The following is a 27,890-nucleotide window of genomic DNA, read 5'->3' on the forward strand; positions in this document are numbered from 1 at the left end:
GTCACCCAGAGGCCCAGGCTCCCTCCATCTTGTTGCTCCGTCGTCCCTTAAGTTGTTGTCCTTATCTGCATGATCAAAGCTGGGTCACAGGCCTGTATGTGTTCCAGCGGCTCTCTGTCACTGAGGCCAACCCAGCGGAGTTGCCAGCTGGACGAGGCCCACCCCCTTCCTTGCATCTCTGTGTCTACCACGTGATATGATCCACCATGTCAATAAACATATTTCTATAATATCATTTTAACGTAATAGTTACATAGGTTTTGATAATATAAATGTAACATATCATATGGCTCTACTTATCTGCTTCCTTATTCTGGGGTTTTTAGATTGCTTCCCATATTTGCTATTAGAAACAATAATTTTTTTGTCAGTTACAGTTGACATTCAGTGTTTTATTAGTTTCAGGTATACAGCATGGTGGTTAGACATTTATATATCTTACAAAGAGATCCCCAAATAAGTCTTACACTCACCTGACACCACATACAGTGATTACCATATTATTCACTCTATTCCCTACGCTGCACTTTACATCCCTGTTTCTGTTTTGTAACTGCCAGTTTGTATTTCTTAATCCCTTCACCTTTCTCACCCAGCCACCTAATCCCCACATCTGGCAACCATCAGTTTGTTCTCTGTATCTATGAGTCTGTTTCTGTTTTGTTTGTTCATTTACTTTGTGTTTTTAGATTCCATGTATAAGTGAAATCACATACTATTTGTCTTTCTCTGTCTGACTTATTTCACTTAGCATAATACCCTCTATATCCATCCATGTTGCAAATGGTAAGATTTCATTCTTTTTTTAATGACTGAGTAATACGCCATTGTATATATGTACTACCTCTTCTTTATCCAACAGTGTATCAATGTACACTTTAGTTGCTTTCCTATCTTGGTTATTGTAAATGGTCTGCAATGAACATAGGGATACATTATATATTTTTAAACTAGTGCTTTGGATTTCTTTGGATAAATATCCAGAAGTGGCATTGTGGGGTCATAAGGTAGTTCTATTTTTAATTTTTTGAGGAACCTCCAAACCATATTCAATAATGGCTGCATCAATTTGAAATCCCACCAAAAGCGTACAAGGGTTCCCTTTTCTCCACATCCTTACCGACACTTGTTATTTGTAGATATATTGGTGATGGCCATTTTGACAGGAGCAAGGTCATGTCTTATTGTGGTCTAAATTTGCATTTCTCTGATGATTAGTGACATTAGACATCTTTTCATATGTCCATTGACCATCTGTATGTACTCTTTAGAGAAATGTTTATTCAGGTCCTCTGCCCATTTTTTTTTTTAATTGGATTGTTTGTCTTTTTGGTGTTAAGTTGTATTAGTTCCTTATATATTTTGGATATTAACCCCTTATTGAATGTATCATTGGCCAAAATCTTCTCCAGTTCAGTAGGTGGTCTTTTCATTTTGTTAATGGTTGCCTTGCTGTGAAAAAACTAGTTTGATGTAGTCCCATTTTTAAATTTTGTTCCCTTGCCCAGAAGATATAACAAACAAACAAAAAAATTACTAAGAGCAATGTCAAAGAGTTTGCTGCCTAAGTTCTCTTTTAGGAGTTTTGTGGTTTTGTATTTTACACTTAAGTCTTTAATCCATTTTGAGTTTATTCTTGTATACATGTGAAAAAGTGATCATTGCATTCTTTGCATGTGTCTGTCCAGTTTTCCCAACACTACTTGCTAAAGAGACTGTCTTTACCCCATTGCATATTCTTGCCTCCTTTCTCATAGCTTACTTAACTATATACGTGTGGGCTTATTTCTGTGTTCTCTATTATGTTCCATTGATCCATGTGTCTGTTTTTATGCCAGTACCATGATGTTTTGATTACTACTGCCTTGTAGTGTAGTTTGATATCAGGTAGTGTGATACCTCCAATTTTGTTCTTCTTTCTCAAGATTGCTTCAGCTATTCAAGGTCTTTTATGGTTTCAAATAAATTTTAGGATTATTTGTTCTAGTACTGTGAAAATTGCCATTGATATTTTGATAGGATTGCATTGAATCTATAGATTCCTTTGGGTAGTATAGACATTTTAATGATGTTAATTCTTCCTATCAATGACCACAGTATATGCTTCCATTTATTTGTATCTTCTTCAATTTCTTTCTTCAATGTCTTATAATTTTCTGTGTATAAGTCTTATACCTCCTTGGTTAAATTTATTCCTAGGTATTTTATTTTTTTATTTTTATGCAGTTGTAAATGGGATTGTTTTCTTGATTTCTCCTTCTGATAGTTTATTATTGGTGTATACAAATGCAACTGATTTCTGAATATTAATTTTGTATCCTGCTACTTTATTGAATTCATTTATCAGTTGAAATAGTTTTCTTGGTGGGATATTTATGAGCCCTGAAATTTGAAAACAAATATTATATACAATTCTGAAAAGAGGGCCCAAATACACTCAAAGGCAAAATGAGTGTTTTGAAAAGCTCTTAACAGGAAACCTTAACAGGACAAGCAAACTATATATATATGTTTTACAGAAGCATTTCAAAGGAATGATCAGATTTTGGGTGCATGGAATTTACTAACATCTTTTGCAATGCTCATGAGCCAGGAATAAAAATATTTACCTTTTATGTTAACAAGAAAAGAGCATAAAGAAGTTGTTCAGTGAGCAAGGGCCAGAGCTGCAGGTTGAGAAAAACTGCCTTAGGTTGCGTAGGCCTACACACAAACCTCAGCAACAGAGAAGCTGGCGACTAGAGGATTAATGTTAGACATACAATCCTAAACCAAAACTCAAACGTAAAAAAATCAACCAGTGGCTCTTATAAGAACACTGTGTGGTTCATGACCTAGCAATAAATGAAAGGGGCACATAAGGGAAAATGTAATAAACAGACAACCCCTGCCCCCACTTCAGCCTCTGTTAATGGACGTTCTGACCCTAATCAAATCACATGCAAATCAAGTGCTGTTTACTTGAATTGTGCAATTGGAACAGACCACACCAGGAAGAAATTCATAAGGTAGAATTTGTATTATGGTAGGGAAATACTGAAGGAAACACTACAGGTCACTGAAGCAGTTAAACTGAGGAAATTTGCAAAAATCAACTTTATGGCCAGGATGTTTGTACATTCCTTCGTTCATTCACTCAACAAATATTTGTTCAGTGCAATCCGTATGCAAAGCACTTGTGCTAAGTCCTAAAGCAGTTTTAAAGATGTACATGCTGCTACTATAAAACATTTAGATTGACTTCCTAAGTGGCAGTATACATACCTTTGAAGAGATACATTTCTCATAAAATAATATCCTTGTCTTTGAGAAACTTAATTTCTGGGGCAGTGTTTCTTAAAGACTAGGGACCCTTCCACTCATGGTATGTCAGACAGTTTTCTGGAGAATGAGAAATGATTTTCACTTGTAGTTTGGGGCTGGTCTATAACACTTTTTAATTCTTGTAAATCTTTCCCATCTTGTTTTTTTTTTAAGTTTTTTAAAATTAAAAATATAGTTAGCATACAATATTATATTAGTTTTAGGGGTACACCATAGTTATTCAACATTTATACACCTAAAGAAGTGATCACCATGATAAGTCCAGCAACTGTCTGACACCTTACCACGCTATCACAATATTATTGACTATATTCCCCATGCTGTACATTATATCCCCAAGACTTATTTGTTTTATACCTGGAAATTTGGACCACTTATTCTCCTTCACTCCCCCCCCCCTTTAACTTTTCAGTTACAGTTGACATTCAATATTATTTTATATTAATTTCAGGTGTATAGCATAGTGGTTAGACATTTATATAATTTAAGAAGTGATCCCTCTGACTAGTCTAGGGTCTAGTCTAGTAATATACATAGTTATTACCATATCAGTGATCATATTCCCCATGACTGTTTTGCAACTACCAATTTGTACTTAATCCCTTAATCCCTTCACCTTTTCTCATCCCCCTGCCTCCCAAACCCTTTCCTATCTAGTACCCATCTGACACCATATATAGTTATTACAATATTATTGACTATATTCTTTATGCTAACCCTACATCCCCATGATTACTTTGTAACAACCAATTTGTACTTTTTAATCTCTTCCCTTTTTCACCCACCATCTCAATACCCCTCTCATCTGACAAACATCATTATGTTCTCTGTATCTATGAGTCTGTTTCTATTTTGTTTGTTTATTTTGTTCTTTAGATTCCACATATAAGCCAAATCACACTGCATCTGTTTCTCTGTCTAACATACTCCACGCAGCACAATACCCTCCAGGTCCATCCATGTCACTGCAGATGGCAAGAACCCATTCTCATTCATGGCTGAGCAATATTCCACTGTATATGTGCACCACCTCCACTTTATCCATTCATCCATGGACAGACACCCAGGCTGCCTCCACATCTTGGCCATTGTAAACAAGGCTGCAATGAACATATGGGTGCACACGTCCCCTCGAGTAGCGTTTTGGGATTCTTCAGGTAAATACCCAGAAGTGGGATTACTGGGTCCTCCTTTGTCTCTTGTTATACCTTTGATTTAAAGTCTATTTTTTTTCTGGTATAAGTATTGCTACCCTAGGTTTTTTGTTTGTTTGTTTCCATTTTCATGTAATAACTTTTTCCATCCCTTTACTTTCAGTCTGTGTGTGTCTTTCAATCTGAAGTGAGTCTCTTGTAGGCAGCATATCTAAGGGCCTTGTTTTCTTATCTATTCAGATACCCTATGTTTTTGGCTGGAGCACTTAATCCACTTACATTGGAAGCAATTATTGATAGATATGTAGTTATTGCCATTTTATTATTCATATTTATGATCTTTTTTTTTTTTTTTTTTTTTACTTAAGTTTCTCTAAGATTCTTTGTAATACTGGCTTGGTGATGGTGAACTCCTTTAGCTTTTTCTTGTCTGGGAAGCTCTTTATCTGTCCTTCAATTTCAAATGATAGCTTTGCTGGGCAGAGTAGTCTTGGTTGTAGGTCCTTGCTTTTTATCATGTTGAATATTCTGTGTCCATCCCTCTGGCCTGCAAAGTTTGTGTTGAGAAATTAGCTGACAGTCTGATGGGAGCTCCTTTCTAGGTAACTGTTTTTCTCTTGCTGCTTTTAGGATTCTCTCTTTGTCTTTAACTTTTGCCATTTTATTTATAATGTCTCTTGGTGTGGGCCTGTTTGGGTTCATCTTGTTTGGGACTCTCTGCACTTCCTGGGCTCGTATGTCTATTTCCTTCACCAAGTTAGGAAAGTTTTCAGTCATTTTTTTCTTCAAATAGATTCTCAATTCCTTGCTCTCTCTCTTCTCCTTCTGGTACCCCTATAATGCAAATGTTATGCTTGATGTTGCCCCAGAGGTCTCTTAAACTATCCTTATATTTTCTTTGTTTTTAAATTCTTTTTTCTTTTTGCTGTTCTGACTGCGTGTTCTCTGCTACCTTGTCTTGAAATTGCTGATTTGATCCTCTGCTTCATCTAGTTGGCTGGTGATTCCTTCTAGGGCATTGTCCATTTCAGTTATTGTATTCTTCACTTCTGACTGGTTCTTTTTTATGGTTTCTATGTCCTTTTTTTATGTTTGCTATCTTTCTGTTGAAGTTCTCGCTAAGTTCCTTGAGCATCCTTATAACCAGTGTTTTGAACTGTGTCTCTGGTAGGTTGCTTGCCTCCATTTTGCTTAGCTCTTTTTCTGGAGTTTTTTCCCTGTTCTTTCATTTGGGATGCATTTCTTTGTTTTCTTATTTTGACTGCCTCTGTGTTTGTTTCTATGTATCAGGTAGATCTGCTATGTCCCCCAGTCTTGGCCGGGTGGCCTTATGTAGTAGGTGCCCTGTGGGCCTAGTGGCACTGTCTCCCTGGTCACCTGCACAAGGTGCTTTAGGAGTGTCCCTTGTGTGTATTCTGTGTGCTCTCCTATTATAGTTGAGCCTTGATTGCTATTGACACATCAGTGGGTGGGAGTGCCCCTCAGGCTGACTGGCTGTGGGGTTTGGCCATATCCACAGCTTATGGACTGCTGTGCAGGAGGCTTACCCAAGTGAGTGGGATTTGTACCAGTCGGCTCTGGTGCCTGCTGAGACCACCCTTTTGGTGTGCCATCTGTGGGGCTAATTGGGTGATGCTCTGCTGTCGTCTGAAGCCAGCCTCTAAGTGCGTTGGTTCTGGGGCCTTTTGAAAGGGGTTCTGGTGTGGACCCAGGTCAGCCACCACCTATGACTAGCTGGGGACTACCTGGTAGGAGCTACAGAGTGGTCCACTGTTTTCCCTATCTGTACTGCACATGGAGGTGTGTGGGAGAGGCTACACTGTGAACCAAGGATGGCTGCCACCAGTGCTGGGTCTGGGGTAGTTCTGAAAAATGCTGGTACATTCCAAGACTGGCTGCCACCTGCCAGCTCCCTGAAAATTCAGCCACTGATAAAGCCTCCTGTGGTACACACATTGGGAAAAACAGGGTCTCAATGGGTGGATCTTTGGAGCTCACCATATCAATCAGGTTCAGATATGTCCCATGAAGGTGAGCTCAACACAGAAAAGATGGTCCCCATCTGCCAGCTGCACAACAGAAAGGCCCCACACAGGGAAAATAGGGACTGTTCCTCCAGTCCTCACCCCAAAGTTACACAACTCAGTCTTTTCGCATATGTCTTGAGGTCCCCAGAGTCACCATCCCTCCATGAGAGCCTAGGGCGAGTGCATGCACAGGCCCTTTAAAAGGATGTCTAGGTTTTCCAAAGCCTTCCGTCTCACACAGGTGGCTGGAATCCCCACTGTTTTTCACAGCCAGGTGTTGTGGGGGCTCCTTCTTAAACAAAGAACAAGCATGTTAAAGCCTGTTGTATGCTATAATCTAACTAGAATTTAATAATTTCCTTTTTGTTTTGTTCTGTTACTTTTTTTTGGGTACTTTTCATTTTTGGAACATGATAATGATTTTTCATTTGTGGTGGTGGTATATAATTTCTATGTAAAATAAACATAGGTTACGTCTTGAACAGTGGGTCAGATGAGAGACAATATTAAATAGACATGGAACAAGTGGTACCTGCACATGGCAAGAAAGTGGTGGAGGAATGAATGAGTTTTGGGAAACTCAGCACAAGGAGAAGAAAGAGCTGCACACACAGCTCTGCTCTGCAAACTTAGAGTTTCAAGCAAGAGCTACAGAAAGATTTGTTACCTCTTTTGTTACCTCTTCTTCCTGTACTAATTATGGAAGGCCCCCTGGAGGAGGCTTTTTAGCTTGGCTTTCAATGGATAGAGACTGGCATTGGAGCAAGGGGCCTTGCAAACTGGAGACAGGACTGTGAAAGCCTGAGGGTCAAGGCGTGTGCTGCAGTTGACAGTGGTTCCCCATTTAAGTGCATTAGAATCAGCTGGAGGGCTTTTCTAGGACTCACCCTTGGAGACAATGATTCAGGGAGTGGGGTGAGGGGTGTGGTTAAACTTCACTTGGAGAAGTTCCCCAGATCCCAGTTTGAGAAAGCTCGTGAATCTAGAGAGCAAACACAGAGCTGGAGATCAGACCCCCTGAGCGTTCCTTTTGTGATCATGGCCGTGCAGTACAACCGGGCCGCTTCTGCTCTCCTCAGCCCTTCTTTGCAGTCAGGGGCTAAGTTCAGTCTCAGCGCACTTAGGTGTTTTTCACATTGCCCATGAGCTTGACATGCATTTACGCTACAGTTAGGTGGCGTTCTTGTGGGAGCGATTGGGAGGAGAATGCTTGGATGTGGGAAGACGGAAAGAGACCTTCCTTTCTGAGTTCTGTATGTGCTTTCTATAAGCCTAGCGCAGGGTTAGGCAGTCAGTGGTCCTTGGGGAAAATCATGACATAAGGATGCTGAAATTCCACTGGACCTACCTATTCATGGGCAAAATTAGTGCCTCATTTCCAGTCTTCCTGAAATCTCCATCCTTCTCTGGTGGGAGAGTATAAAAATGAGTTTGGTCAATTGTTTTGAAAGTGAACCATGACTGTGAAAGCAGATGACATTATCTACCTTGTACTGACAGACAGCAAGAAGCAGCAATGTGGGGCAGTCTTGTAGGTAAATAAATACTTTGAATCAGGTGAGACCATGGAATGAGGCTAGATGTTAGCCTTCAGTTCACATAGTGCGTAATGAACACTATGCCTGGAACTGCCAGACGGATAATAGTCTGTTAGGGCATATCTTCTGTGTGGGTTTTTTTTTTTTTTATAATTTATTGGGGGGACAATTGTCAGCAAAATTACATTGATTTCAGGTGTACAATTCCGTATTACATCATCTATAAATCCCATTGTGTGTTCACCACCCAGAGTCAGTTCTCCTTCCATCACCATATATTTGACCCCTTTACCCTCATCTACTACCCCCTTCACCCCTTACCCTCTGGTAACCACTAAACTATTGTCTGTGTCTATGAGTTTTTGTTTATCATTTGTTTGTCTTGTTCTTTTGTTGTTTTCGATTTATATACCACGTATCAGTGAAATCATATGGTTCTTTGCTTTTTCTGTCTGACTTATTTTACTTAGCATTATAATCTCAAGATCCATCCATGTTGGCACAAATGTTCCTATGTCATCTTTTCTTACAGCCAAATAGTATTCCGTTGTGTATATATACCACAACTTCTTTATCCATTCATCTACCGAGGGACATTTTGGTTGTTTCCATGTCTTGGCCACCGTAAACAAAGCTGCAAAGAACATTGGAGCACAAATGTCTTTATGTATAAATGTTTCAGATCTTTTGGGTAGATACCCAGGAGAGGGATTGCTGGGTCATATGCGTAATTTTTTGAGGAACCTCCACACTGCCTTCCATAATGGCTGCACCAGTCTGCATTCCCACCAACAGTGTATGAGGGTTCTTTTTTCTCCACAGCCTCTCCAACACTTGTTGCTATTTGTCTTGTTGATGACAGCCATTCTAACTGGGGTGAGGTGATATCTCATTGTGGTTTTTATTTGCATTTCTCTGATGATTAGTGATGTTGAGCATTTTTTCATATGTCTATTTGCCATTTGTATGTCCTCTTTGGAGAAATGTCTCTTCAGGTCCTCTGCCCATTTTTCAATTGGATTGTTTGTTTATTTGTTGTTGAGTTTCATGAGTTCCTTGTATATTTTGGATATTAGTCCCTTATTCTATGCAGTTTATTGTATCGGGTCTTATGCTTAAGTCTTTGATCCATTTTGAATTAATTTTGGTACATGGTGACAGATAGCAGTCCAGTTTCATTCTTTTGCACATGGCTATCCAATTCTCCCAGCACCATTTATTGAAGAGGCTGTCTTTCCTCCATTGTATGTTTTTAGCTTCTTTGTCAAAAATTATCTGTCCATATACATGTGGTTTTATTTCTGGGTTCTCAATTCTATTCCTTTGGTCTATGTGTCTGTTTTTCTGCCAATACCATGCTGTTTTGATTATTGTAGCCCTGTAGTACAAACTAAAGTCAGGAAGTGTGATACCTCCAGTATTGTTCTTTTATTCTTAAGATTCCTTTGGCTATTCGGGTCTTTTGTGGTTCCAAACAAATCTGATGATTTTTTGTTCTGTTTCTTAAAAAAATGCCATTGGGATTTTGATGGGGCTTGCATTAAATCTGTATATTGCTTTGGGTAATATGGCCATTTTAACTATGTTGATTCTTCCAATCCATGAGCACGGAATGTCTTTCCATTTCTTTGTGTCTTCTTCAATTTCTTTCAAAAATGTCTTATGGTTTTCAGCATATAGGTCCTTCACATCCTTGGTTAACTTTATTCCTAGGTATTTTATTCTTTTTGCTGCAATTGCAAAGGGAATTGTTTTTTGTATTTCTTTTTCTGAGATTTCATTGTTAGTATATAGGAATGCAATGGACTTTTGTACGTTGATTTTGTAGCCAGCAACTTTACTGTATTCGTTGATTGTTTCTAACAGCTTTTTGGTGGAGTCTTTAGGGTTTTCTATATATAGCATCATGTCATCTGCAAAGAGTGACATTTTAACTTCTTCATTTCCAATTTGGATGCCTTTTATTTCTTTCTCTTGCCTGATTGCTCTGGCAAGGACTTCCAACACTATGTTGAAAAGCAGAGGTGATAGGGGACAGCCCTGTCGTGTTCCTGAACGAAGAGCAAAGGGCTTCAGTTTTTCACCATTAATTATGAGATTAGCTGAGGGCTTGTCATATATGGCCTTTATTATGTTGAGGTATTTTCCTTCTATAACTATTTTATTAAGTGTTTTAATCATAAATGGATGTTGTATCTTGTCAAATGCTTTTTCTGCATCAATTGATATAATCATATGATTTTTGTCCTTTATTTTGTTTATGTGATGTATCATATTGATGGAATTGTGGATGTTGAATCATCCGTGTGCCCCGGGGATGAACCCCACTTGGTCGTGATGATTAATCTTTTTAATGCATTGTTGTATTCGATTTGCTAGAATTTTGTTTAGGAATTTTGCATCTGTATTCATCAGAGATATTGGTCTGTAGTTTTCTTTTTTTGTGTTGTCCTTACCAGGTTTTGGTATAGGGTAATTTTGGCCTCATAAAATGAGTTAGGGAGTACTGTCTCTTCTTCAATTTTTTGGAAGAGTTTGAGCAGGATTGGTATTAGATCTTCTTTGAAAGTTTGGTAGAATTCACTAGTGAAGCCATCTGGTCCAGGACTTTTGCTTTTGGGAAGGTTTTGGATGACATTCAATTTTGTTACTGGTAATCAGTCTGTTTAGATTTTTTAGTTCTTCATGGTTCAGCCTTGGAAGGCTATATGTTTCTAAAAACTTGTCCATTTCTTCTAGGTAATTGAATTTGGTGGCATATAGTCCTTCATAGTATTCTTGCAAGATCCTTTGTATTTCTGTGGTGTCCGTGATAACTTCCCCTTTTTCATTTCTGATTTTGTTAATTAGTGTCTTCTCTCTTTTTATCTTAGTGAGTCTAGCCAAGGGTTTGTCGATTTTGTTAATCTTTTCAAAGAACCAGCTCTTTGTCACATTAATTTTTTCTATTGTCTGTTTGTTCTCTATTTCATTTAGTTCTGCTCTGATTTTTGTTATTTGTTTTCTTCTGCTGACCTTGGGTTTCACCTCTTCCTCTTTTTTGAGTTCTTTAAGGTGTAACATGAGGTTATTTATTTGGGATTTTTCTTGTTTCTTGAGATAGGCCTGTAACGATATAAATTTCCCTCTTAAAACTGCCTTGGCTGCATCCCAACAATTTTGGTAGGATGTATTTTCATTGTCATTTGTTTCTATCTATCTTTTGATCTCTCCTCTAATTTCTTCATTGACCTGGTCATTCATTAAAAGTATGTTGTTTAATCTCCATGTATTTGTGTTTTTTCCTGCTTTCTTTTTGCAGTTGATATCCAATTTTTAAGCCTTGTGATCAGAGAATATGCTTGGTATGATTTCAATCTTCTTAAATTTGCTGAGGCTGATTTTATGTCCCAATACGTGGTCTATTCTTGAGAATGTTCCACGTACATTAGAAAAGAATGTATAGTCTGATGTTTTAGGATGAAGTGTTTTATATATGTCAATTATGTCCATTTCATCTAATATGTCATTTAGGGCTGCTATTTCGCTATTTATTTTCTGATTGGACGATCTATCCATAGCTGTCAATGATGTATTTAAGTCCCCTAGTATAATTGTGTTTTGGTCAATTTCTCCCTTTAGTTCTGTTAGTAGTTGCTTGGTATATTTCGGTGCTCCCTGATTGGGGGCATAAATATTGATGACTGTTATGTCTTCTTGTTGTATAGTCCCCTTTACCATTATGAAATGTCCATCTTTGTCTCTTGTTATCTTTTTCACCCTGAAATCTGTTTCATCTGATATCATTATGGCTACACCTGATTTTCTCTGGGTACCATTTGCTTGGAGTGTCAATTTCCACCCTTTCACTTTGAGTCTATGCTTGTCCTTGTAGCTGAGATGTGTCTCTTGGAGGCAGAATATGGTTGGGTTTAGTTTTCTGATCCAATCTCCTACTCTGTGCCTTTTTATTGGTGAGTTCAGTACATTTACATTTAGGGTGATTATTGATATGTGAGGATTTCCTGTCATTCTATCTTTAGTTTTTTGGTAAGGCTGTGTCTCCATTGTTTCTTTGCCTTTTTGTTGTCTATTATTTCTGTGTGGTGGTATTCTATGATGTTTCCCTCTGTTTCTTCTTTTATTACAGTATATATTTCAGTTCTGTGTTTCAGCAGTTCTGTTTACTTTTGCAGAGATCCGCCCAGATAGGTGGGGATAGGGTCAGGGTGAGTTGTGAGACATGGCCCAGAGCAATGGCGGTGACCACCACCATAGCCGGTCCTGCTTCCACAGCTCGCTCCCCTTTGCCAGAACTACTTGGGCTGGGAATCTGTGTCTGCGGTCCACAGTTCTCAGAACAGCAAATATTCTGTTCTTTTGATCTGACAATGCTACTATTCCACTTCTAGCACAGGGTAGATGGGGGCGGGGTGAGCTCTGGGAGGGTAGGGAGGGGGCGGCTAGTCTCAGTACCTAAGATCCGTTCTCCGCTCGGCAGTGAGGGCTTAAACCACCGTTTTCAGCCTTCTTCCCTCAGTCTTTGCTCCGAGGTCTCTGCTGTGAGTGTTGGGTTCAGCCGTGTTATATGCTGCCCCCTCAGCCCTATGGGCCATGAATGTAGCCCTAGCAGTCCGAGTTCTTCCCTCTCCCGCAGCTGCGGTAGTTCCGGGATGCAGCGAGCTCGGAGCACTGAACTAGGTCTGCGTCCTGTGCCCCCTCACGGCTCCGTCTCCGCACTTCTCCCTTCCCTCCTCCCCCGCTCGCGCAATTCTCCCACCTGGAGGTGAATTCAGTATTGGGTCTGTTCGTCTTGCCTGTCTTCTGTGCAGGGAGTCCTTTGTGGAGTTATTGTTGTTCGATTAGTCGTAAATTCCAGGGGAGATTTACAGAGGCTCCCCTTATGCCACCATTTTGATGACATCTCTGTGTGGGGTTTTTAAAGGATATATAGATTGCTGACTCAGGCTGGGACTGTGGGCACATCTGCATTTACTGTGTGCATATTTGTAAGGGTGTCCAGCAGAACTTAAGTAAGCAATTGCCTGCCTGTGTGATATGGAAGTTTTATAAGGGCCATAAGCATCCAAGCTGATGGTCAACATAGTTGGAAAAATCCAGCTGTTTACAGAAACAATGCCATTCAACCAAAACATACCAAACAACACCTTGCTCTTGGGTTCTTCTCCAATATGGCATGCCAAGCAGAAGAGCAAAATTTGAGCGATGGACATCCGGGTGCTCTGATCTGCTGACACCAGCAAAAGTGCTGCAAATCCATGAAGATGTTGTGGCCTCCACATTATGAAACAGGCAAAATTAAATGGGCCAGGGATATAAAAGCGTCCAGCGCAGTGCCATACATGTGAACCAGAGGGAGAGGGCTGTCTTCTGTCATTAGTGACTGGTACTCTCACTTTGTTGGCACTGCTATTCTGTCAGACACAACATCACGTGCCACAATGCTGTAGCATCATGTCTCCATTCTCTGCGCAAAGTCCAGGTGGGGGAAATGGCTGAACAATGACTGCTCTCCACAATGAGTATGCAGCCTTGAACTAAAACAGGAGATTGAAAGCCCACCAGTCTTCAATGTTCTGAGCAGGAAAGATTTTTTGGGAAAAAGGAACAAAATATCCATCATTAAAATAGTGATGGAAAGATAAATCTGGGTGAACCTAGGTGTTTGTCATAAAAATCAAAACAGGTATCTCAGTATAATAAATTCCCAATTTCTTATGTTGTACTGAAACTTCAAGTCAATTAGATCCTGAAATAAATGACAAATAAGACATTGGCTGGAGATGAAGAAAACAATATATTTCCATATGAAGGGTAAGAGTTTAGATATTTATTGGATTGGAATTTGACCTGTGACATTAAAATGTAGATTCCCAAAAACTATAAGTGGAACGCGGATTTGTAGAAGAGACTTTTCTGTATAATAAGTTGTGTCCTAACAATGAAATCGTGCATAAAAATAGACAGCTAACAAGGCAGAGGAAAAGAAACAGTTCAACAAATCAACAAAACATTTTGTGCTCTACAAATGTCTGTGGCAGAGCTGCGCTAGAGCTGAAAGATCGCTTCTTTGAAGTAAATAAAACCACATGTTATGTCGTGACTGAGAAAAGAGAAATCTGTAAGAGGACAAGGATATATCATCTGAAAACTAATGAGGCGTTACATTTTGAGCCAAAATCGCATCCAAGTTTTCAGCATGTAACTAGGCAAGATCTGAGCCAAAGTATAAAGAGTTGACATAGAACTTTGGGAATTCAGAACTCATAGAAGATGAAGGAGAGGAAAAGTCTAACTATAGAGCTGAGAAGATGCAGAATAAAACTCTAGGTTGAGAGCTAATTTCTTTCTCCAATTTTTCCCCTGTTGGATTTTCTATCTTGTGACTGCCAAAACAACATAGGTATAAAATTGTCCATTCCACTTAATTCACCAATGCACTGCAAAAATTAAACACATGAGCACAGAAGTCACTTGTGGAAAATTGCAATGTTTCTGCATATAGTTTTCCTATAACTTACAAGAATGGAGATAACATTGCCTAGAATTGAATTTGCTTTTATGTGTGGCAACATGTACTGCAAGACTTGTGATGTGCCTGAAGCCCTTGTCTTTCTTCAAAAAGAATTGATGTCACAATGTATTGCTACTATGATTAAGTGCTGCCATAATTTTCAATCTGTTTAATGCAAGCAAACAGCTAATTCTATCGCTTTTGGTAAATACCAAAGTTGAGAGTGATAGACTAGTACTGGGAATTTACTTATTTTTGTGCTAAGAACAGGCCCTCATATGGTTGTGTACTGCACAACAGCTCCAGCACCTGCTCCCTAGCTGTGTACCTGGCATGGTGCTGTAGCTGGGGCAGGGAAGGGTGGGGAGGGAGGCAACTCTTTTAAATTTGCACTGCATAGGCTAGAAGCTGCTCCAGAAGAAGCCTCTACTAGGCAGCTTGTAACCTTATGCAACAAAAAGGAGTGGGGGAAAACCAGTGTCTACCCACCTGTGTGACCCTGAGTTATTTATTGTAGGTGTGTACCCACCATTAAACACCAAAGTGGCTGCTACTGTGCTTCTAAATCTAATGTGCAGAGCAGCTACTCAAGGATCTTGTTATAATGCAGGTGTGTGTATGTGTGTGTGTATTTGTGTGTATATGTGTGTATCTGTATGTTGTATGTACGTGTATGTGTTTGTATGTGTGTCTGTGTGTGTATGTGTGTAGATGTATGCGTGTGTATGCATGTGTGTATGTGTGTGTAGGTGTATGTATGTCTGTGTATGTGTGTGTGTATGTGTGTGTTTGTGTGTGTGTATAGTAAACATTTCTTGAATGAATCCACATGCTCTCAAAGGGCCATATTCTTCCTTGGGCATTATTATTATTATTTTTTAATGAGTGGCCTAGGTTATCAATATGTCTCCTGCACAGATTCTGTTTTATCAAGTGTCCAATCTTTGGAAACTCACTTGGAAAGCAGAAAGATAATATTTAGAAGTAGACTTACATCTTTCATTATAGACCTTGTCAGTTTTAGAGTAAATATTGTACTGCCTTGAAGTTGTATTTCTATCATTGTCTTGAGTTAAAAGATTAACTTCATTGTATCCTTTTTGACTCTTTCTCTGCCTCCATAAGTAAGCACCCTGAGGTCAGGGTCTATGGTTTGAATTTTATTATTATTCTTATAACACCGGGCTAGTTATGCAAAAGGAAAAAGCTGTGTGGATAGGGCTAGGTCTTTATAACTAGGTCTTTATAAAATGCAGATTCTGATACAAGAGGTCTGGGGCCTGACGTTCTGTAGTTCCCAGGTGACCTCAATTCACCTGATCCACTGACCACATTTTGAGGAGCAAAGCCCAGTGGACGTCAAAGCCAACAAATTTCCCATCGCGACAAGCCCCATTCTCTTTGCTGCCACTGACCCCTTCTCTCTGTCTTTCTGCTCCTACAAACCTCAACCAGAACCCTCCTCACCTTGAAAAAAGCCCTCACCAAACCAAATCCCCGAATGTCCCTAACAATAAAGTAAAAAAAGTGATAGGGCAGCCTTCTTTCTTGTAGACCCTGAGTTCTTTTAACTGGCTTCATTCCTCCCAAAGGAGAAGAGGTCCTTCACCAGAGGGGCAGCAATTATGAGGTATGATTGAAAAATATGGTGAATGTTTAAGTTTAAAAAATATGGTGAATGTTTAAGTTTAAAGAATGTATTACATTGAAAGACACATTGCTATTAATTCCCCTCAAAATACTCCCTCTCACTTCAAACGCACTTATCCCTTTGTTCTTGCCACTTTCTGAAGCAGTTCTGGAAGTCCCCTTTCATGTGTCTTTAGTTGCTCTGTCATGGCTGCCTTGATGTCCTGAATCGATTCAAAACATTTACCTTTCATGGTCATTTTGACTTTGGGGAAGAGCCAGAAGTCACACGGTGCCAGACCCGGTGAATAAAGTGGATGAAGACATAGTACTGTTTTTATTTGACAGAAATTGCCATACCAGAAGCAATGTGTGATGTTGTTTCTGTTGTGATGAAACAATCGGGTGACTGCTGCTGCCGAGGGCCATCCAAAGGAAAGGCAGGCATCTTTAATATGGGAAGTGGAGTGTCGAACCTTAGTAACAGTGTGTGACAAGTTTCAACTTGTTTGGTGCAGTCAGTCGGGTGTGATTATGGTTGAGAGAAGGTGTGTTTTAAAGTGTGCTGTAAATCATCTTCCATCATGACAACGTTCCATGTCACACATCACTTCTGGTACAGCAATTTCTGTCAAATAAAAACATTATGGTGTGTCCTCATCCACCTTAGTCACTGGATCTGGTACCGTGTGACTTCTGGCTCTTCCCCAAAGTCAAAATGATTCAGGACATCGAGGCAGCCATGACAGCACAACGAAAGACACTCATGAAAGAGGACTTCCAGAACTGCTTCAGAAAGTGGCCAGAATGATGGGATAAGTGTGTTCGAAGCAAAGGGGAGTATTTTGAGGAGGATTAATGGCAATGTGTTTTTACTATAATAATTTTTAAATTTAAACATTCACCATATTGTTTGATCACACTTTGAGTTATTTACTAACCATTCCATGCCATGCTGTGTGCTTGACTTCTGCACTCCCCCTGGCTTTTCCTAGCCATTCTGTGAGACAGCTATTGTGACCCCTGTTTTACAGATGGAAAACTGAGGCTCAAGGAATTACATACCCGTCCAGGAACATAGAACCAGTAGTAAACTTACAGGAAATTGAGTCCAGGGCTGATTCCAAATTCTGTACATGAGCTACTACATCTTGTTTCTAAATCTCAAGGACTTAATTCTTTCTGTCAATATAGACAGGGTTTTCCAGTTTACAGCCTTTTATCAGATACTGGGGTAACTGAGGTAGAAATAACACTGAAGCCATCTTTTATCTATTTTAAACAGAATTTGATTTCTGCAGAGCCATGTGGATGACCCATAGAGTTCCTACTAATGTGATATTATCTCCGCTTCTTCATGACAGTTGATTTTGGTGACTGGTTGATTATTTTTTAAGCATTTCTGATCATGGACTAAAATCTCAGCATCAAAGCTTCTCCACATTTTTAAATGTTGTGTTTCAAAATACAGTGAGAGTCATCCCTCACGACTGTTTAAGACCAGGTGCGAGATTGGTCCAGAAGGCCCACAGTGAGATGGATGGCCATCTCCCGGCAGCTCCAGGGCTGGCTGGCCACTAAGCACCTGACTGTCAGGAGACAGGCCCCCCATGGAGAGAACAGGTTTACTCTGTGGAGGAATTCCTGGAAACTGGAGCTGCAGACTGGGGACAAGGGGCAGTGATTAGAGCAAGGCACACTGCACGCTCCCAGTTTCCACCCTATTTTAGTGTGTTTATAATTCATGAGTCCTGGGATACCAAGGGGGAAGATTGGGGAACTGAAATGATTTTCAAACACTTCAAGATCACTTTCCAGCTGTGGATGGTGCAAGACACAGCTTTTACTACCGTTGGGAGATGTTTGGCATGGAAATGTGGAAAGAGGACAGAGCTGGGTTTTTGTTTCCAGGCAATGCTTTCTCCAAGAAGCCTGCTCATCCCTATACACTTTGGAATGACAAATATCTTCATGCAGCCTGCTGAGATGAACCAGCAGGCCAGTACCTCAGCATGGTGGATGTGCTTCACACAAAACTGCCCTTAGTGAACTGAGGAGCGACATTATGCCATTAGGTTGCAGTTACTGGGCTTATAAGAACCAGCACCTTCTGCCTCAACTCTTTAGTCATTTCCATTGCAGATTGTAGAGACATAGTTAAGGACCTAACCCACTTTCTATACCACGTAATTCTTTTAGAAGGACCCATCGTAAGTCAGCCAAGTATTTACCAAGCACTCATATGCCAGATACTATTGTAGTATTGGGAATAAAGTGATTAAAAAAAGGAATCACATGACTAAACCTTACAATAGAAGGAAGAAAGCATTTTTTCTTAGTTCTCTATGGTAGGCAAAGCTGTCGATCTCCTGAGCAACTTTACTTCTTTACTGTGGCGACTAGGAAGCTCAGAGCCATTTTTTTTGGACACATCTTTACCAACTGTGCTGGACTTAATGGAATGAATCATTATACAGACCATATCCCTGGCTTCATGTTATTTTCCCTTTGATCAGTTTTCTCGTATTTATCTTTGTGGGCCACTTCACATCTCTGTACGTATATTTTTAATGGGGTGGGGCTATGATTAAATAATAAAGGAGCCCAGCATGTCCTTGGGAACAGAAGTCAGGAGATACTGATGATTAGAGTGGTTTCTGGAAATAAATCTGACTAAAAAGGAATCCTAATTAGTGTGCAAGCAGTCCTGGCTGTGTAGCTAAGGGGTCAGGGGTTACAAGTGAGCAGCCCAGCCAGTGTTGGAGATAAACAGGGCCAGGGAAAGGAGTGAGTGGTGAGGTCACTGGTGCTGATGTGTGGGCCGGGCTGGAGTTCCTTAGGGTCACTGGCTGGCTAGATACTAGAACTTAGAGGTGGGAACTCAAAGAGAAAGCACTGCTCCAAGGGCAGATGGAGACTAAGGCACAAAGACAAAGCACAAATGAAACCAAATGTGTAATTAGGTGGTAAGTCACCATGTCATTAGCAATTTTTGGTTGTAAATAACAGAAACTGATTCTAATGATCTTAATGGGGAAGAGGCAGAAATTTACGGATGCATTTGGAGGAGCTCACAGAATCTACGGAAAAACCAAGCAATAGGCTTACAAGGGATAGGCTTACAAGGGTCCCTTCTGAAAGGGTAATGGGACATCTCTCTAAGGCTGTACAGTTGGGATGAGAGGGAAGCAACTGTTTTCCATCTTTCGGTCTCTCCGATGAAGATTCAGATCGCCTGGCACATAGTAGGGGCTCAGCACATATGGACTGAATGAATAGAGGAATGAAGGGAACTTTCATGGCAAGAACATCTAACTTGCTAGTATGTCCCTTTGGAGGAAGGGAAAGGAGGGGTATCTCGGCCAAAGTTCCTACCAAAGCCACATACTATAGGGTGGGGTGGTTCAGACACTGTTACCAAAGGAAGGGAGAATGGATGGGGGTCAGCAGAACCCAAGAGCGTGCCGCAGGCAGCAGAGAAATGGCTGGGAGACTGGAGAAGGTGGTGTCTCTAGTTGTGGCAGGGGAACACCTCCTGGTCCAGTTAGCTTGTCCTTATCTGCTAATGTCTGGAAGGAAAACTGCGGACAGAAATTCCAAGACTTCGTTACCAACTTTCAAGGCTGGGGTGAAATCCAGGAAGTAGAAAGCTGGGCTGGGTCTAAAAGGCAAAATGCTGAAAGGTTGACCATATTCAGATGGAGCCTGGGGAAGAGACCGTGGTACTCAAATAAAGACAACACCAGGGTGATGCATTTGGTTGGTGCAAAAGTCATTGCGGTTTTTGCAATTCTTTTTAACCTTTTAAACCGCAATGACTTTTGCACCAACCTAATAATTAGCTGCTCCTGTTCTTGGAGAAGCTCAGTTCCCAGAGCACATTTCTCCCATAACATCCTTTTTGTGCTTCTTAACAAAGTGCTTTTTAAAGTCTAAAGTTAAGGAAACCCTTTCAGCATTGCAAAGCAGGGTGTTCCCCTACCAGGGGGCCCCTGAGACCTCTCTCCCTCGGCCCCAGCCCCAGGGGCCTCTAGCTGCTCTTTGAACACACCGAACTCATTCCCCCTCCAGGCTTCCGCACTTGCCGTTATCATCTGCTCACAGTGCTCCTCCATCAGTTCTCACAGGCTGCTTCCTCATTCTTTGCCAGGGTCACCTCCCCTTTGCAAAGGTTGCCTCCCCAATTCACTGTAGCGGCTTCCAGCCCCTCTCTGCAACACTGATCTATTCTATTTTCTCCATAGCACTTATCATTCTCTAAAATAATTTTATCTGTTTAAATGAGTGTCTACTGAATGTCTCCTACGCTTGAGTGTAGAGTCCATGAGAATAGGGACCAGGCTTGTCTGTTTCTCTTCTGATTCCCACAGAGTCCGACCCGCACCCAGCACCTTGTAGGTGTTCGATAACTATTTATTACTATTAAATTATCCTGATATGCCTGGGATAAACCCAACTTGGCTGTAGTGCACTGTCTGTATTCCCATACTCGATTACATATGTTTTGCTGCTAGTTTGATAAGGAGTTTTGTGTATTTATTAATCAGTGAGAAGGACCTATTTCTTTCTCTGAGTTGAGGAAGTGTTCCCTTGTTTTCTATTGTCTGGAAGAGTTTGTATAACAGAGACATTAGTCCTTGAAAGTCTGGTAGATCGCTCCTTTAAAGCCCTCAGAGCCTGTTGTTTTTCTTATGGGAAGATTTTAAATGACTGCTTCATTTCCTTAATAATCATGAAACTATTCAGGCTGTTTCTTTCTTTGACAGTTAAGGAAAGTTTTTCCTCCTCTAGGAACTTGACCATTTCATTTACATTTTTAAATAAAATTAAGTAGAGTGGTTACCTCTGGAGTTTTTGTGCTCTGTAATAGGTCCAGTATTCGTTATATTACTTAAAATCATATAAAATGGCCACCCTTGGACTGATGATGAGTGTTTTAAATCAAGGATTACGATTAATCCAATTCCGTGTACTCAAGTTCCATTGAAAATGCACATTTGCTGAACATGAGTGACTGGAATCTATCTTGGTGCCCAAGGGCACACACTCCCCAAAGGGGAGACTTGCAGGCCCCCAGTAACACAGACAAGCCTGGATGGGAAGTGTCCAGGAAACCCAGCCTTCCATCTTTTCCCAATTCAGACTATGGTGGAAGGTGCTGGAAGATCTCTTGGTCCTATTCCACAGGCTGGGTCTACAGCTCCCCAGAATGTTAGGCCCCCTATTTGTCCAGGATTAGGTAAAAGCCACAGCAGTTTCCTTTCCCTATCACAGACAGCAGAGAAGGAGGAAAAGAGCTGAAATTAAGGACAGCTCTGTGGTATGATTGGCTCCCCTGCCAATGAAATTATTATGTGACTTATTATATGTCTGGGTCATTACTGTGCTAAAAGGATAAGTGGGTTAAAATGAAAGAAGTCTCTGAACAAATGCAGCAGGCATTAGGAGTCTTTGGATGTTACTGGTTGTAACAAAGTTTGGAATTAATCATGACAGGGTACAAAACGGTAAAATATTTGCAAGTAAGGAGAGGGTGGAGATGCAGGAAACAGTAAATTTATGCCAGCTGAGCACATTGTGGGGGCGTCTGGCAAATGGATTTACTATTTTGCTAACTATAGTAAGTGTTACAAAATTGCCACAAAATTGTTTCTATGAAAAAAATTGTTTAAAAAAGGTACTTACATCAAATAACTGCCATTCACAGCTTTCTGAGTAACCACAAAGCCAGAGACTAACTTAAAAGTATTAGGTACTAGTTTTCTTGGAATCATGCTGAATACTCAGATCGAGATTTATTTTTAACACTTATCTTTATTAGTTTCAGGTGCACAAAACAATGTAATAGTTAGACATTTATCATTTATATCCCTCACACAGTGACAACCACTCCCCAACTACGTCTTTTTTCCGTCAGTCAGTCTTTTAATATGCCAATTTAACTTTAGTTTTTGTGGAGAAAGGGTAAAGGGAAAAAGCGAAAGGGACATTGGAGACAGCACGTGAAGGGAGGCAGGTGAGTCCAGAAATGAAGATATGGGAGTTATTTCAATTAAACTCTATCACCTTCATTTGTAAACAGGGCTTATAAACGTCTGTTTATCCTGACCTGCTCCCAGAAGTTATGTTATGTAAAATTTGAGAGCTGCTCTCCCTCTATTTGCATAAAATCTCTCCTAGAAATGCCTCATCCTTACAATTTATCAAAACCACGGGGGGGGGGGGAATATATGAACTCTATTCGTGGCATTATGGATTTTTCTGGAAAAAGGGGTTAAGTAAAGTTCTTTAAACATCTTCCTACCCTAAAAAACCCACATGAGGTAAGTCACTTTCTAGAGTCCTAGAATTTAGAAGACTCTATAAGCCTCACTGAAGAATAACAACGGAAACAGCAACATTTTAAATTTAGAAGGATCCTCTGGCTGAGAGAGGCTGTCTAAAACAGTACAAAAATAAATTTGCATTATGTTTGTCAAACTTCCAAAAACTCCCTGGGGACAAAGAGGCAAACCAAACGCTCCAGATCAGTGGTATTTAGCGCGCGTCAGACTCGTCGCGATTCAGCCAAGGCCTCCGGGGGCTTAATCATCTGGGCGTCTTACACCAATCACCTTCAGTTAGGAAGGCTATTACAGTTGTCCCCATTTTAGGGATGAAACTGGGGTGATGGCTTCGTCTGCTTTGGCTCACTGAATCGACAGAGGAGACAGGAGGTAGGGAGAGAGAACGCTTTTCCTCATTATCTTGAAAGAAAGCATTTAAACCAACTCAAAAATGACCTTCTTCTTCCAAGAACGGTGTTTCCTTTGGGGTCGAATGGTTTGAGCTCATCGCTAAAACCAAGAAGACAAGAATTTACTGTAAATTAGAACAAAGAGCCCTCCCCACCCCCCGTTCCCTGAGGACATCAGTCGCAGCGGACGCCACCTTCGGAGCCGAGTTGGGGACAGCGGCTGCTGCGGGCGCGACAAGCCCGAAAGCGCCCCATCCGTAGACGGAGCGAAGCCGGGGGAAGACACCCACTGGCACGGCCCTCCGGAAAACGGAGGCGTCTTCTTTGACCCCAGGGTCAGAGAGACTGATTACTTCCTCGGCGTGGGAGAAACCCCGGGGCAGCCGACACGCGTGGGCCGGGAGTAGAAAGCCCGCGAGCGGCGCCCGGCGTCCGCGGAGCGCTGCGGGGCGCGGCCGGGCGTCCTGGGTTCCCGGAGCGGCCAGGCTGTGCTGACCCCCGGGGAGCAGCGGAGTGGGCGGCCGCCGGACGATTCCTGCGCAAACTTTAGCACTAACTCTCTCCGGGAGCGAAGCCTGCGGCGCAGCCCGGCAGCCTCGCGCAGAATCCCAGTTTCCCAGCCGTCCGGGCGCCCAGCGCTCAGAGCCCCGCGCGCGCCGCGGCGCTGGGCCCACGGATGGCTCCCCCTTCCGCCGCGCGAATGGCCGCCCCAGGAGCGCCGCGGTAAGCCCAGCCCCGCACCTCCAGCCCCCGAGGCGGCGGCCTCGGGAGCGGCAGCGGGAGCGGGCGTCGCGAGGGGGCGGGCGCGGGGCGCGCGGAGGAGGAGGGCCGCGCGGCGAAGGGGAGGAGCCGCGGCGACGGACGGCGGCGCGCACCAACCCGGCGGCGCCTGGCAGGAGCCGCGCAGAGGCCGGCCGAGCGCGTTGCGGCGGCTCGGCGTGGGGGAGGCGGGTGGCAGCATCTTCCCGGGCGCCGCTTTCGCGCGGCGGCGGGGCTTTCTCTGCCCGGATTCCTCCCTGGCCAGGAGCAGCTGGTGTCGGGGCGAGGCGGGAAGGAGCGCTGCAGACCCCGGCTCCTTTGCGAGAGCTGCGTGTGCAGGATCCTTCCCGGCCAGTGCGGGGCTGCGAGCGTCGGGGCTGCCGGCAGTGCCCGCCGGGCATCCTCTGGGTGGAGGAAGAAGCAGCTGTCGTCGCTGCCGCTGCTGCAGGGTCGCGCTGCGCCCCCTCCAGCGCCGCCGGAGAGATGGGAAGATTCGGGGCGCGGAGGCCGACCGCGAGAGAGGCGGAGCCGCTCTGCCTGGAGCTGGGTCCGGTATAAGCCCCCTCCCCCCCTCCCCCCAGCGGGCTTCGCCCCTAGCAGCGAGGAAGGAAACTGCGATCCCGAGAAGGCGGAGGAGACGCTGCCAGAGCCGGGCGCAAGCGGAGCTCCGGGCCCTGTGAAAGTTTCCCTTCCCGAGCCGCAGGGCGCCCGCTGCCCGGAAACTCTGCTCAGGGCTTGGGCTGCCGAGTCCCGTGGCCCCCTCGGAGGCACGGGGAGCCCCAGCAGAAGACAGCGCGCGAGGAATCGGGGGAGGAATAACAGCAGGACAGACCGCTGGGCCGCGATCCGGGGCTGACCCGGGTCGCGTCGGCGGCTCCAGGTGAGCTGGGGAGCCAGGCAGACCCGAGGGTGGGCGTTTCTTAAGCGGAGGAGGCGGCAGGGAGCCGGAATGGGGCGCGTCGGCTTACCCCGCTTACCCTCGCAGGTCCTTCTCCGAGCCGCTGCCATGGGAGTGCCAGCCCTGGGCGCCGGGGACCAGCCGCCGCTGCTGCCACGCCCGCCTCGGAGCCGCGGACCCAGTCCCCGCGCCCGAAGCCGGCCCGCTGCGTCCCACTCCCGGGCTGCAGGGCCGCCTCCGCCGCGCCGCCGGCCGGGGCTGTGCCTGTGATGAGCCGCAGCCCGCTGCGAGCCCTGCCCCCGGGCGCGCCCCCCCGGTTGCTCCCGGCCGCGCCTGCAGCCGCGGCCCGCGCCCTGCTCCCGCCGTGGCCCCGGCGCCCGGGCCGCCGCTGGCCTGCGTCTCCGCTCGGAATGAAGGTGTTCCGCAGGAAGGCGCTGGTGCTGTGTGCAGGGTACGCGCTGCTGCTTGTGCTCACGATGCTCAACCTCCTGGACTACAAGTGGCACAAGGAGCCGCTGCAGCAGTGCAGCCCCGACGGGCCGCTTGGTGTCGCGGCGGGGGCGTCTGGCGGCAGCTGGGGGCGCCCGGGGCCCCCTCCAGCTGTGTCGCGCCGTGCGCACACCCGCTTGGACCCCCGCACTCCGTACCGTCCTCCCGCTGCAGCCGTCGGGGCAGCGCCCGCCGCTGCCGCCCCTTCCCGCAATGGCACCCGAGGCCCCGGGGGCAGCGGGGCCGGCGAAGACAAGCGGCAGCTGGTGTACGTGTTCACCACCTGGCGCTCAGGCTCCTCCTTCTTCGGCGAGCTCTTCAACCAGAACCCCGAGGTATTCTTCCTGTATGAGCCAGTGTGGCACGTGTGGCAAAAACTGTATCCAGGGGATGCCGTTTCCCTGCAAGGGGCCGCGCGGGACATGCTGAGCGCTCTCTATCGCTGCGATCTCTCGGTCTTCCAGCTGTACAGCCCCGCCGGCAGCGGGGGGCGCAACCTCACGACGCTGGGCATTTTCGGTGCGGCCACCAACAAGGTAGTGTGCTCGTCGCCGCTCTGCCCTGCCTATCGCAAAGAGGTCGTAGGGTTGGTGGACGATCGCGTGTGTAAGAAGTGCCCACCTCAGCGCCTGGCGCGCTTCGAGGAGGAGTGCCGCAAGTACCGCACACTGGTCATCAAGGGTGTGCGTGTCTTCGACGTGGCCGTGCTGGCGCCGCTGCTGCGCGACCCTGCCTTGGACCTCAAGGTCATCCACTTGGTGCGAGATCCCCGAGCTGTGGCCAGCTCACGCATCCGCTCGCGCCATGGTCTCATCCGTGAGAGCCTGCAGGTCGTGCGCAGCCGCGACCCACGAGCCCATCGCATGCCCTTTCTGGAGGCCGCTGGCCACAAGCTCGGCGCCAAGAAGGAGGGTGTGGGTGGCCCGGCAGACTACCACGCGCTTGGCGCTATGGAGGTCATCTGCAACAGCATGGCGAAGACACTGCAGACGGCCCTGCAGCCCCCCGATTGGCTGCAAGGGCACTACCTGGTGGTGCGGTACGAGGACCTAGTGGGAGACCCCGTGAAGATCCTACGGAGGGTGTACGACTTTGTGGGACTGCTGGTGAGCCCCGAAATGGAGCAGTTTGCCCTGAACATGACCAGTGGTTCGGGCTCCTCCTCTAAGCCTTTCGTGGTGTCTGCACGCAACGCCACGCAGGCCGCCAATGCCTGGCGAACCGCCCTCACCTTCCAGCAGATCAAACAGGTGGAGGAGTTTTGCTACCAGCCCATGGCGGTGCTGGGCTACGAGCGCGTCAATAGCCCGGAAGAGGTCAAAGATCTCAGCAAGACCCTGCTCCGCAAGCCCCGGCTCTGAGAGGTCTTCCCGGGAGACTTGACTCTGTGTGGGAGACACCCGTAAGAGGATTGTGGTGTGTTCAAACAAAAACAGCCCACACCCAAACTGAGGAAGCCCACATAACTCTGTTATAGATATACCGGTATAATATAAGTAACCACACAGGCACTTGCTGTCAGTGTTCTGAGTCATTGCATTCCAAGGGACAGTCACAATACACACACATCTCAGAAACAGCGAGACTTGAAAGTTCTGACCAGCGAGCCTCCTGTCCCCTCCCCTCCCTTTTCTCTCTTCCCTTTTCTGCCATGTCTTACCCTCTCCACTACTTGCCCTCCACAGGGATGTTGACTAAATCAAGATCCAGTAACTCAAATCTTGTTTACAAATTTTTTGTGGTATCTGTGAACATATAAAAGAGTACTTTGGATGTGGGGGTTGGAATAGAGAAAGGGGAAGTGGTCCCAGAGCAAAAAGCCCCATTGGGCATGATAAACCAAGGAGGCATCCTTCTAAAGTAGACTTTTCTGTAAAAAACAAAGGTTCTATGTGAGTATTAATAAAGAAGATAATAAATAATATTCTTTTATATTTGCCTCCATTACTCTGGATTTACGTGTGTTAATCTGTGTAGCTTCAGACAGAATGTGCTTCCCCTCCACAACCCCCTTTTCCAGTCTGTTTTCTAGAGAACAGCTAAGATGGGTGGGAGCAGCTTCTGACTCCCTGATAAGAACCTGGGAGTTGTTTCCTCACATGTAAGTCACGGCCTGTCAGGTGCCCAGGAATGGGAACAAATATTTAAATTGTAAAGGCAGAGGCAGTCCGGAGGAGAAGGCACACACTGCTTTCCTGTTCCGCTTGGAACACAGAAAGGAAGAGGCAACCCCTTGAGAATCTGAAGGTATTCGGTTTTGATTGCTGTTAAGACTGGGGAACCTTGTCTTAGCGGAGAACAATGTTTTGGTCCTGAGGTTAGTTCAGAAAAAGGATTTTTTAAAAAAAAAGTATGTAATTAAAAAATACTTCTTATGATTTGAACACAAACCTCAACAATTAGTGTGGATGTATTGTTGGCAATGGTTGCAACTTGTTTGGTTAGAAAAGTGACAGAAGTGTATGTGTCTGCAGTGGTTTCCTGCTGACAGTGTACGGAGACATGAAAAGGCAAGTTTGATCTGAAAATCTAAGGGCACTCACAGGCTTTTCTGCTCCTCGCTTCCCATCCAAATTAGTGCAAAAGAGAATGTGAATTTATACTGATTTACTTGTGATGCCCCTGGGGGCCAATGGTATACAGCTTTAGCCAAGAGCTTCTTTTAGATATGAATATGAATTATGAGCTAGTGTGTTGGATTTTGAGATTTGGTGTTTTCCAGGGAAGAACACATTGTAATTTTCCTGCAGTGGTAATGGTGTTGCTGCTGTCCTGAGCCCATTTGTATGGGGACATTCTGCAGGATGTCACATTACAATAAG

At 44.1% G+C, this 27,890-nt stretch overlaps 2 protein-coding genes across 2 annotated transcripts; one reads left to right on the top strand and one right to left on the bottom strand.

The window, feature by feature from the left end:
* Positions 1 to 21,989: 21,989 nt before the first annotated feature.
* On the bottom strand, positions 21,990 to 24,082 carry LOC308506394 (uncharacterized protein; the record flags this gene model as incomplete). The annotated part of the gene is made up of 2 exons (XM_081069804.1): positions 21,990 to 23,022; positions 23,117 to 24,082. The coding sequence occupies 2 exons, from the start codon at positions 24,080 to 24,082 to the stop codon at positions 23,017 to 23,019; spliced, it is 972 nt and encodes a 323-aa protein (XP_080925930.1). The 3' UTR covers positions 21,990 to 23,016.
* Positions 23,507 to 27,009, top strand: CHST2 (carbohydrate sulfotransferase 2). The gene is made up of 3 exons (XM_081069051.1): positions 23,507 to 23,645; positions 24,263 to 24,561; positions 24,667 to 27,009. The coding sequence occupies exon 3, from the start codon at positions 24,849 to 24,851 to the stop codon at positions 26,427 to 26,429; it is 1,581 nt and encodes a 526-aa protein (XP_080925177.1). The 5' UTR covers positions 23,507 to 23,645; positions 24,263 to 24,561; positions 24,667 to 24,848; the 3' UTR covers positions 26,430 to 27,009.
* The last annotated feature ends 881 nt before the right edge of the window (positions 27,010 to 27,890 follow it).

This window comes from Rhinolophus hipposideros (assembly GCF_964194185.1).
Source record: "Rhinolophus hipposideros genome assembly, chromosome: 2".
Taxonomy (NCBI): Eukaryota; Metazoa; Chordata; class Mammalia; order Chiroptera; family Rhinolophidae; genus Rhinolophus; species Rhinolophus hipposideros.